The sequence below is a fragment of the Salvia hispanica genome, chromosome 6 (genome assembly GCF_029641045.1).
Source record: "Salvia hispanica isolate PSC_SH4W2 chromosome 6, Shi_PSC_v1, whole genome shotgun sequence".
Classification (NCBI taxonomy): Eukaryota; Viridiplantae; Streptophyta; class Magnoliopsida; order Lamiales; family Lamiaceae; genus Salvia; species Salvia hispanica.
Window position 1 is genome coordinate 14,485,289 of NC_142697.1, and position 12,804 is coordinate 14,498,092.

Genomic DNA, 12,804 nt, shown 5'->3' on the forward strand with positions numbered 1-12,804 from the left:
CATCTCTTACTTTACTCTCTCTTCATTAACTCATAAAACAACACTGTATAAAATCCCGTACCGATTCCCAAATGTTTCATTTTAAGTGGAACGGAGAGAGTATATTATTAGTCAAAAGCGGCATGTCATGATGGAATGAAAAAGATGTTTTAGCCTTTGCTTAATAATTATCTATCTGAATCAGTATGTGCAGCTCGAATCAAATCTCTTTACGACTCAGGGGAATATGAAGTCATAGTGCTTTTTCATATTTTTATCTTCTTGTGATTATGATGATTCACTAGAGATTATGCGTGCATCATTTTATTAATCTAACATATAGGCCTATGACTGCATATAGAGTCATTTCTAAGTTTCACATATATTTATTATATTTATAAGATATTTATTATAACTATAAGATCGTTCGATTCTCATTATTGCTCTAGGCAAGAGGACAGACGTATTCTTATAATTTGTTAGGTCGTTTTCATTTTTTTTCTGAAGAAGTTCGTGACAATGTATTTTTGGATCGTCTCACGTTCACTCATATTATGATGACATACAACTACTTGTTTCATACTTTTTTTTTTTTGTGATTTTTAATCATTTTTGGATGATCATTTTTCGGTTGTCGATGGCACGTTGATGCGCGGGTTCATTAAACTAGCCGAACAGTTATATTTGATTTGATTAGTGAATCAATACACATTTCACTAATCAATTCACTGATTAATTAAGATTATTAATTTTTAATATTCAATTTTATTCAAAATTAAGTCAAATCCCTAAAGTTAAATGAATATTAACTAATAATTTATTTATTTTAGTTTGTTAATTATATAAGATAAATATAAATTATCTTATTTTCAATCTTTGTTACTAGCATCTTACAAAAATTATCTGAAATAGAACAACAAAACAATAATAGTATTAAATTCAGTTTTAATTTAATTTAAACAAAGTCCCTTGTATTTCAGTATCGTCTTATCTAAAAAATTAAATGAAATACAAGACGATAGTGAAATACAAAGGATTTGTTTAAATTAAATTAAACTGAATTTAATTTAATTCAATATATATGGACTTCACTTCTAGGTATATATACACAGGAGCTAGCTAACATGTATGACATGATCATAGTCATGATCTTGATACACTATAAATATATTTTATTAGATATTGTCATATCTAATCTAAAAAATCTAATCTAAATCACTATTAGCATTGGCTTTAGGGGCACCAACCAATATATTCTTCACTAAGTAGCAACACTCATTTATATTTATTTTATAGACAATTAGTAATATATAGATTCTTCTCCAACTAACTAAAAGAGCTGAATGAACCAATGAACCATAGGCTGAATATTTCCCGAATTGGAAAGATTTACATGGTACAAGAAGTTGAGGGTGCAACATGGATTTAATTAAATCAGAACAAAAACTAATTGCAATCTCATTAACAACTATTTAAGTCAAAGAATATTTGGCCAAAAAAGGGTCATTCCAATATAAGCTTTGCACGCATAGGACCACGATGCACATATTCTTCTTCAAAGATTCATACTTTGGCTTTGCGGAAGAACAAACAAATAAAATTATATGACTCAAGAATCTTTACACCTTCCCCACCCAAAAAGATTAGTCCAAGATATATATAGATTTATATGCTTCTCACCATATATATCTCGAATCCTTATTATGTTATTTTATGTTATTTTTTGACGATTGAGAATGAGTGCGTTAGGTCATTGCTTTGCCCACTTCATCCTATTTAATGTCAAAATTTCTAACAAAATTAATCAAGGTAATCATATTCCGATTCCTCTTGATTTTAAGGTTTATTTGGTCAAAAATGTTGGATATATATGTTTCGGAACCTGTACTTGATATTGTAACTAATTTTAGTTAAAAAGTAAGCCTAAGCATGCACGCCTGAGGACTAATTAAGAATATATATAATCCACCAATCATGATTTAAATGAAGCTAATTGTGCCAAAACCAATAATTAAGTACATGCTAATTAAGCTCGCCAATTAGCAAGTCAACTTCTGGTAGGATTTGGTGGGAATTTAGTGCTATCATTTAGGGCATTGGAGGTCGTACTCAAGCAACATCCATTATTATTAATCCAATATCCATCATTCAAGGATTAATATAAATATTAACAATTACAAGAATAACTAATCATAATTCCAATGACATGCATAGGAAACCAAGAACGTGTCGAAATATCTAACACAGACTTTGTAAATTTGTCATTGCATGCACATCATAGCATACTCTTTAAACATATTATTGTCTACTACTATATACATAATCAAATACATATAATTATTAATTAGTGTCACGTATATATATGAGCTAATAGTGTGTGTGTATATTGTCATGTGTATGTAACTGTGGCCCATAACATAAAGCTTGCTTTTGTAACAAGTCGCCTATCTAAGCAAATGAATTAAGTGTGATTGGTTGATTATAAGTAACCTTAATTATAGAATAGAAATCAAATAATGTCAAGCTCGAATAGTATTCGATGGTACGGATGATTGGCAACTTTATGTTACTCTATTTATTGAAAGAGATTTTTTAGTTCAACGAGTGGAGAACTTAACTAATTCTAGGCCGGATTTAAACACCATACAACATTCATAAATTAAGCCAACGTCATATCTTTATATCATACACAAATTATTGATCTCGTCACGAAGAAAAGGCTATCTTAGTTATATACTATATGAACAAATGTATGGCGGAAAAAAGGTGCAGCTGCCACTTGTTCTAATTTACTTAAATTAAGCTCATTTATCTGAAATTTAGTGAGGTCACAGCCGCATCTAAATAGGGGTCAAATAATATTCTCCAAGTTTACTTTGTGGAGAAACAATTATTTAAATCTCGACATCTTTGATCATCATTAACACATAATACTAGTACTAAATGTCCCAATCATGACCACTGTATCTATCCGAGCAAATTTATTTCCTCAGTTTTTTTTCTTAGCATGATACTTTATTATTATTTAAAATTTAAAATTTGATGAAACATTATGTAATTAATAAAGGAAATGAGATGGGTCGAAGAAGTAATGGAGAAGAAAGGGAGCAAAATATTCGGGAGATCCGTATCACTATCGAGCGGGGAATTATTCCAATCCATGCCAGCACATTTATGGCCGTTTAAATAAATACTATTTCAGCTTGCAATTCACGCCATTCCTATCTATAATTACAAATCTACCCTCCCAAAAATTTTACACACTAGGTTTTTTTTTCACTGTATATATAATTAGATTTTTTGAAGAAGGCCAGGTGCATGGCATGGGATGGGCATCACGTGAGATCTGTCCCGACATATATTATCTCACATAGATACATCATATTTGATATTTCGCATCATCATTTTTTATTCTTTATATAGTAGTATCAACTTACTAGCCAGCAGCTTCCAATTAGGGATGTCACATTCAACCCGAAACTCGTGGCCGGTCCGAACAACTCGCTAAAATGAGCGAGTTAGGGTTATAATTTTATTATCCGAATACAAAACGGGCTAAACGGGTTGGCCCGATGGGTTGGCGGGTTAAACGGGTTGGCCCGAACGGGTTGCGGGTTGGCCCGATGGGTTGTAACTTTTAATTAAAAATTATTAAGTTTTAGGGGTTCTTTTTTTATATTTTTGAATCCTCAATATTTCTACATAATCATTAGTCTTATTCAATTTTCATTCTATATTTTTCCACTCAATCCCACAATATCAGCTTTCAAGTTCCACCTCAACTCATTATTCCACCGTCCCATCAAAATCATCTGTCACTAGTGTCTTACCACCACCAAAGCCAATCAAGACAAAATTAAGAAATAACTCATCAAAATCTTAATATATTTATCATTTTAATAATGATTCATGTAAGATATGATTTTTAATTTTCACAAAGAATTAGATACGAACAATGCCAAAATAATGACACGAACACAAGTTTTAATTTATGTAGTAATTGATCGAGATAAAATGCTTCTCTCCAAGTATTATTGTAGAATACTATGAAAATATGAAGATTTTATATGATTCTAACTAAAAAGAAAAAAAGTATCTAAAATTCAAAATCATTTTATAGAAGAAAATTTCGATGCAAGAAATTATTTCGAAAGCTTTTAGGCCCGAATAGCCCGATGGGTTAGCCCAAAACCCGGCGATTTAAGGTTAGGATTGAAAATTTATAACCCGAAAAATCCATAACCCGAATAGCCCGCACCCAAATAGCCCGGCAACCCAAATGGATTGGCCCGAACTCGATCGGATTAGCCTGATTGACATCCCTACTTCCAATACTCATCAAATTAATATCGCCTTCTTCTCATACAAGATCACCAAAATCTAACGTTAATCATATAATTCCATCCATAATTAATAACTCTATTCTTTCTGGTTTAGTACACAACCATATCCATCCCTTTACACTTTAAACTGCATCCACATTCAATATTTATTAAAATATACCCCCTCTGTCCCCGAATAAGAGTAGCACTTTTCCATTTCAGTCTGTCCCCGATTAAATGTAGCATTTCATTTTTACCATAAATAGTAAGTAGGTCCCACATTCCACTAACTCACTTCACTCACATTTTATTATAAAACTAATATTCCCTCCGTTCCGCAGTAGTTGAGTCATTTGCCATTTTGGTACGTTCAATAGTAGTTGAGTCATTTCCTTTTATAGCAAAAGTCAACACATTTCTTATCTCTTACTACTTTACTTTCTCTTAATTTATTCTTTCTTCATCTCTCTACCTTTTTCACTTTTTACTTTATTCTTCCTTTATTTAACCCACTTACCATAATTTTTCTTAAATCTCGTGCTGAAAAGAAACGCCTCTACGTACTACTGCAGAACGGAGGAAGTATAAAAAAGTGGGTCACACATTCCACTAACTTTTTCAACCAACTTTTCTTTATATTTCTTAAAACCCGTGCTTGGTCAAAGTGCTACTCCTAATCGGGGACGGAGGGAATATTGTGCAAGACTCATTTTTTGAGTAAAAACTCGGTTTTCTAGAGAAAGCCACAACTAAAGGAACAAAGAAAAATAAAAAGGAAAAAAAAAATATTCACTACATCTTTGACTGGACATACCATATGACATGTAGATCACTACATGTTTATTGCATTTTCCACTCGAAACATATATATCAATAATTTAATAAATTTGTTTCATCCACGGAGTATATACAACTTCAAATGGTATTTAATATATTTGATGGAATTTAATTGGTTTATTCACAGGAATATCTTGGGGGGAGGGGGAGGGAAAGTTCGTGATAATCTCTATGAGAAATCGCCTATCACTTGTCCGTGGCCGTTAGCATACCCAATATTAGAGCATTTTATTTAACTTAACTTAATCTGGATTTGAAGTCTCCGCAATCACAATTATTTCTTCTTATTCAAATCCACAAGCAATTTCTTGTTCACTGCTTGAATATTCCCTGCGGTTTCTCCAACAGAAAAGATAAATTTAGGGATCAAATTCCATCTCTTTTCCTCATAATCAACTTTTTTTTTCCATTATTAATACCTTGAAAATGAAAATCATGTTAAATTTCGCACTCTCACTGCGTGACCATCACTAACTAAATAAGTGATGAAACTCTTCTTATACAGACTTAATTTCAACGTTCAATTAATTAAGAGCTCTAGCTAGTTTAACTAGCATATTTCATAAATCGCATAAGGTTTTTTACATTGATGATCACATAGCTCAACACATTTAATTATAAATTTTTGGACACCTATAAATCTCCAGAACATCACTATCATTAAATAATTAACCAGTCCTTAAAAATGTTGAATCGAACTTACTCATCAAGATTTCGACCTTGTAATAAAATATCCTTTACAGGAAAGTAATGCGCGCAGCAATTTCCGGCTAAGTTCCATTTTCAATTCGTACAATGTGATTATTCATCCTAAATTAATTAGTCTAAAATTTAAAACAAATATAAACTAAGTCGTTTTATAGATTATACATTACCAAGTGGGATTAATTTTTACCAATACATTTCGTCCATTGACTTCCACCGACGCAAGCACTACACCAAAATATAGTTAAAAATAGTGGGCAATTAGCTTGGTAATAAGTTCTGTTTAATATCTAAATTTAAGTTCTGACAATTTATAAGATGACACGTTAGCCATATCAAATACGCATATCCTGTTGAAATTCGCGGGAATTATTAATTGGTTGTTTCTGGTAAATTCATGGATTTATCAAAATTGCTATTAGCATCTTTTCAAAACTAGTTTATGGATTGCTCTCCAAGCTATTTTTTCAGTTTGTTGATCAGCAAACCATTCATGAAAACAACGGGTTTATTATTTTTCTTTATTTATATAATTTCCGTTAATTAAAAGACCGTTTCCGTTAGTTAAGATGTTGGAGATTTAAATATCTTCAGATTTTTTAAGTAATAAATAACAGAAACATTTTATGTTTGTTTCTGTCTAACTACTACAATCGTTGAAGGTTGATATTAACAAAGTTGAAAAAAAGTATGTACTCCCTCCGTCTACGAATAAGAGTCTCGTTCACTTTTTTGCACTTATTTTGTGAAAATGATTATAAATAGTTAAAGTGGAGAAATGATAAAGTAAGATAGATAATAATGTAAATAATAGTCTTGTACATTATTCTCTATCTTACTTTATCATTTTTCCACTTTAACTATTTATTATCATTTTTATAAAATAAATGCAAAAAAGTGAACGGGACTCTTATTCGTGGACGGTGGGAGTACCATTTAGATTCAATGACAAACAGTGCCGGCATGAATCGACCTCATAGATTTTGACCATCTCAAAATCAAGAACTGGATAGGATCTCAAGGATCTAAACATAAAATACTGTCCTGCGTTATGGTGCAACATCCTGTTTATGTTAAAAAAATTATCCTGTTTTTGTTATGTCAATAGTAATTGCATCATCTTTTTTTTACCGTGTCAAGAAATATTTATGTATTTTCAAGTTTAATTTGCTTACAAAATTGAAAAAAAAGTCAATTAAATGTGAATGAAAGTGGTAAGGTTCACTACACAAAAATAAAATGAAATATTTAATAATTCTAACATTCTAAAATGACAATATGCAGCATTTCAAGTTGTAAATAGGAGTAGTAATTTTTTTTTCAATTTTGTACTCCATATACTAGTAATATTAATTAGTACTATTAATTAATTAATCGTATGACAAGTCTAATTAGCACGCAATTAGTCGCGATTGGAGGAGGCTGATGTCTTAAGCAAACATGTCCTCTTCTTTGTGTTGTATGCAATAAAACCTGGCGGCGCTGCTATCCTTACCAGTAACTTTTGTATTTAATCCTAACTAACCATTTTTAAAATAAATTTACTACAAAGACTTAGTAAAGTGACTACATAAGTCCCTATTTTGAATTTCCTTTTCTTGTGTGTCATGTCAGATGTATATATAAATAAATCACTAGAATAATAGTCCATTGATTAGACTAAATGATTGGCAAAATAGAAAATAGTTATTCTAGGATGGAGCCCACGTAAATACTTAATTAGGACTGGTTATTTTTATTAGCTAGCATCCATGTAGCTAGTAAATTCAAGTTAATTTCCCTTCACAAAGATATCACACATACCCTCTCTTTTATTTGGGTATTTCTTCAAGTTATTTGGGTACTATTTTATTTTGGATTATTCCACGTTAATACTATCTTTTACTCAATCGCTTTTATTTTTTTTACTCTTGTACACTTAACTAATAGTATTATCATTTTCTTAAATTTTGTGTGCGAAAAATAAGGTGGATGAAATATATAGTACTACTAGGAGGATATTTTATTTCCAGACTTGTGTTAAATCATCGTTGTTTAATATATTATTTTAATAAGAGAATTATAGCTAGCAGAGTTTCGAAAATGGTTTGTAAATGATGTGGCATGAACACTGAGAATTTGTGATTCATTAATGTTTGTTTATGAGAGAGGGGAAATTTCTGATTGTTGAGTGGTGTTTGTTTAGATTTTGTCGGCGACTTCAAAGTTTGAACAGGGACAAAATCCAATGAGAAGGTGCATGGAGTTTCAGAGGTTAGATCTGATTAGTTAATAATCACTTTTAAATTGCTGAGTAAATACTTCTACTTTACTAGTATATGATAGTAATATTTGTGATCCAACTGTTTGTACTTTATAATATTCTCCTACTTGTACTATTATTTAAATACACCACGGCAGGATCATGGTAAAAGATCAATAAAGATTATACTTGAAAATTTTCTGAACCGCACGCTCACCATATGCAACATATCAGTAGTAAATTAAAAAAAATTGGGTAGTCCTAATTAGTGGCAACAGTAAAAGATAATTACTGGTTTCGTCACTATATAAAGGAGCGCATGCCATCCTCATTTCAACCTCTCAAAAGCAACAAAGCTTCTTCTTATTCTTCTTCTTATAGTTTTCACTAAAAACGATGAGCACGAACGTGGAGAGCCTTTGGATGTTCGCTCTTGCTTCGAAATGTGAATCTCTGTCTCTCTTCAACACCTTTGCTTTAGCATTTGTGGCTCTATTTTCATGTTTAATCGTGGTTTGGTCCCACCCCGGCGGCCCTGCCTGGGGCACCTACAAATGGCGTAAATCGAAATCAAAATCAGAGCCGATGATTCCAGGCCCGAGGGGTCTCCCAATCATCGGCAGCATGGACCTCATGTCCGGCCTGGCCCACCGCAAAATCGCGGCCGCGGCCTCATCCTGCGCCGCGAAGCGCCTCATGGCGTTCTCCCTGGGCCAAACACGGACCGTGGTGACGTGCAACCCGGAAGTGGCCCGGGAGATCCTGAACAGCAGCACCTTCTCGGACCGGCCGGCCAACGAGTCGGCCTACCACCTCATGTTCAACCGCTCCATCGGCTTCGCCCCCTACGGCGTCTACTGGACGGCGCTCAGGAAGATGGCGGCGGCGCACCTCTTCTGCCCCAAGCAAATCCTGGCGTCGGAGGAGCAGCGCCTCCGCATAGCCAACCAGGTGGCGGCGGCGCTCTCCGCCGACCAGGGCGGCCGCGTGAGGGACGTGCTGAAGCGGGCCTCTCTGAACAACATGATGTGCTCGGTGTTCGGGCGGGAATACGACGTGAGGGGTGTGAGTGCGGAGGCGGCGGAGCTCCATGATATGGTGGAGCAGGGCTACCATCTGCTGGGCCTCGTCAACTGGTCCGACCACCTCTCCTTCTTAGCTGATTTCGATATACAGAAAATTCGATTCACTTGCTCCCGCCTCGTGCCGCGGGTCAACCGCTTCGTCTCCGGGATCATCGCCCAGAGGAAGGAGGAAGGCGGCGGCAGAGGCGGCGCTGATTTTCTGGATGTGCTGCTGTCGCTGAGGGGGCCTGATAGGCTGTCGGATTCAGACATGATCGCCGTTCTCTGGGTAATATTTTAATTTTATGTTTATTGCATCAGTCCCTTTCACTAATTCAAACCTTAATTATTTTTTTGCTCGTGTCCTTTTTTGTCTGACCAGAATATGTCTTATGTCAAATTAGCCGTAGAAACACTATTTTCAATACTAATTGTATACTTCTAAAATACTAGTAAAATATATAGTATATCTGTATATGAAAATGAAAAAAAAAGAAAGAGTGAAAGTATATTTTTTAGGATGAGAGATGGGACTGAGTTTTGATGCGTGCGTGCATAATTGTTTATATGCTATCATTAGCTATAGAGAAACAAAAAACACTAGAAGAGAATATTCCTATGTTAATAGAAAAGTATTAAGAAAAGCATGCGCATTATATTGTGTGGTAATGCTAAACAAGATAATTGGATATTACAGGAAATGATATTTAGGGGAACAGACACGGTGGCAGTTCTGATGGAGTGGATATTGGCGAGACTGGTGAAGCACCCTGATGTCCAATCGAAGGTCCATGAGGAGCTAGACAAAGTAGTGGGGAGGTCACGTGCGGTTAACGAATCGGATCTAACCGAGCTAGTATACCTAACGGCGGTGGTCAAGGAGGTCTTGAGGTTGCACCCTCCGGGGCCCCTTCTCTCCTGGTCCCGTCTATCCATCAGGGATTCCCTCGTTGACGGCTATCACGTGCCTGCCGGGACCACAGCCATTGTTAATATGTGGGCCATCATGACGGACCCACAAGTTTGGGAGGACCCTCTAACATTCAACCCGGACCGCTTTCTTAGTCCCAATTCAAGCACTGACTTCTCTGTCTTCGGGTCAGACCTTCGAATAGCGCCCTTCGGGTCGGGTCGGAGGTCTTGTCCCGGCAAGACTCTGGGTATGACCACTGTTAACTTTTGGGTGGCTACCCTATTGCAACAATTTCAGTTTGAGTCTTCTGATCAAGACGTTGACTTGTCGGAGCGCCTGAAGTTGTCTTGTGAAATGGCTAATCCTCTCATGGTCAAGCTCCAATCAAGGCGTTGTTTATCGACTTTTAACTGATAGCTTCAATATATAAAAAATATATATCTATTAGCTTTTATAAAATTTGAAGAAATTTCATAATATATATATTATGTATATTGTTACTGGTTGTGCTTTGTCAATGTCAATCTCTATTGCAATTTTAACATTATAGTTTTAGTTATAGTCAAGCAAAATTCGCAATGTAATTCTACATTTGTATAAAATGGGAAATGACACAAGTTTCAGTTTAATGAGATTTTTTATATACATACTCATAGGGTGTTTTGATATTAAAAAAAAGAAATTTTTTAGTACTATATGATATTTTTTATTATCATTATTATTTACTATCTCCGTCCCTCAAATTTTGATACACTTTGATCCGGCACGAGTTTTAAGAAATGTAAAGGAAAGTGAGTTGAAAAAGTTGGTGAGATGTGAGTCCTACTTTTAAAGTATTAGTTTTATAATAAAATGTGAGTAGGAATGAGTTAGTGGAATATGGAGTCCTCTACTAAAAATAGTAAAAAGTGAGGTGTGTTAAATTTTCAGGAACGGATCGAAATAGTAAACTGCGTCAAAATTTGGGAGAAGGAGCCAGTAGTAAATAGCAGGGTCCTCGTCTCCTCGATAGCTAAAAGTACAAAACCATAATCAATATTGATAAAAACACTAAATTTTTAGTGTAAAGCATAGAAAAAGACAATTATAGTACTTCATCATGATGACGATTTTATTATACAATGATTGACACAATATTTTGACAATTCTTTAAAGATATTTGAATTAGGGCTTAAACCCCATTGGCTGCATTAAGTTGAGCAGTCAGTTTGGCTACCTTTAACTTTTTTTCACCATTTTTAATATAAAAAAATTAATAAGTATATCAAATAACTAAAATAATATACAAAAATTAAACTAAAGTCCAATAATATACAAAAATTAAACTAAAGTCCAGAATTATACGATTCATACTCAAAACGACTTAAGTCTAACATTAAAAATATATAAAGTCCATGTCTATTTGTGATTTTCCTTCCATAACATTTTAACAATTTATGGTACTCGTTGGCAGGCGAAGATTCCTCCCTTTTGACAAACTATTGCTAATACAATTAACCACACCTTTCTCAATTCTTGTTGTTAGTTTTTATCCACTGCTTTTTAATTATTTATTTATACACGATTATCGGCGGAGCCAAGTTTTACTAACAAGGGCACAAATGCCCTCCGTCCACAAAAAATAGGGGACATTTATCATTTTTGACCGTTCACAAAAAATAGAACACATTCATTTAAGGAAAGTTATCAACAAATAATAACTCTACACATCATTTCTCTAACACTACTTGTCACTTACTTTTTCTCCTTCTCTCTTACTTTTTTCTCTTCTTTCTTACTTTTCCAATTCTACATTAAAACCCGTGCCATATACCAATTATGGTAATTATGAACCGAGACTCTTATTCGTGGATGGACCAAAATGAAAAAACAGGACTCTTATTCGTGGACGGAGGGAGTACAAAGGAAAGTTGGTGAAAAAAGATAGTGGAATGTGAGTCCTACTTTTATATATTAGTTTTATAATAAAATGTGAGTGGAAAAAAGTGGGGGAATGTGGGGCCTATTACCAATTATAAAATATTCCAACCGAGACTCCTAAAGTGGGACACTCAAAAATAGTAAATCGGGACTCCTAAAGTGGGACGGAGGGAGTATATATTTTTGCAACCCCGATATGATTTTCTATTTGCACCGCCTTGGTCACGGTCTAGGTGTTCCATGAACTTTGGAACTGAAAATTTGAACAATAATTCTATTTACATTCAGATATTAAAATTGAACCAATACTTGAAAGCCAAGAATTTTAAAATTAGTGGATCGATCACCATGTACACTCACCGGTGTGTGACATTGGAAAGAGACGTGGTACCTGCAAGAGAGAGAAAAAAAAACACTACTCTTAATTTCCGGATGTTTGAGTTGAAAGATTGCGACCCTAACACAAGATTCAAACCTAAACAAACAAACAAAAAAACAATTTCATGTTCGGATAAGGCAAGAAAGAAATGAAATTTAAGGATTTATTAATTGATTGCCAACATATATATTTGTGTGTCTCATTCATGGATTTGTCACTTTTCGCGAGGGGATTAATGAAATCATTAATTTATCAAGTGCGCAATATGCACGATTTCATTAATCAGCTTCAATTTTTGGATTTAATCTGATTGGAGGATTCAATTGTTGCAAGTGTCTAATATAGTATAATTGCTACTACTATATTTATACACAGGTGACTGTAGCCTAGTGATTGTGCTTTTCTGATATTTCGTATTCAAGATCAGATTAACTTAACTTTTT

The 12,804-nt window shown here is 34.2% G+C and overlaps 1 protein-coding gene across 1 annotated transcript; it reads left to right on the top strand.

The window, feature by feature from the left end:
* The first annotated feature begins 8,414 nt into the window (after positions 1 to 8,414).
* LOC125208545 (cytochrome P450 78A9-like) lies at positions 8,415 to 10,604 on the top strand. The gene is made up of 2 exons (XM_048108179.2): positions 8,415 to 9,438; positions 9,847 to 10,604. Exons 1-2 carry the CDS (start codon positions 8,482 to 8,484, stop codon positions 10,474 to 10,476), a joined length of 1,587 nt encoding a protein of 528 aa, XP_047964136.2. The 5' UTR covers positions 8,415 to 8,481; the 3' UTR covers positions 10,477 to 10,604.
* The last annotated feature ends 2,200 nt before the right edge of the window (positions 10,605 to 12,804 follow it).

Bases quoted from the DNA above. Each gene is read 5' to 3' on its own strand.
- LOC125208545 (XM_048108179.2), top strand. From the start codon at position 8,482: ATGAGCACGAACGTGGAGAGCCTTTGGATGTTCGCTCTTGCTTCGAAA. The intron at 9,439-9,846 runs GTAATATTTTAA...TGGATATTACAG, and splicing joins ACATGATCGCCGTTCTCTGG to GAAATGATATTTAGGGGAAC.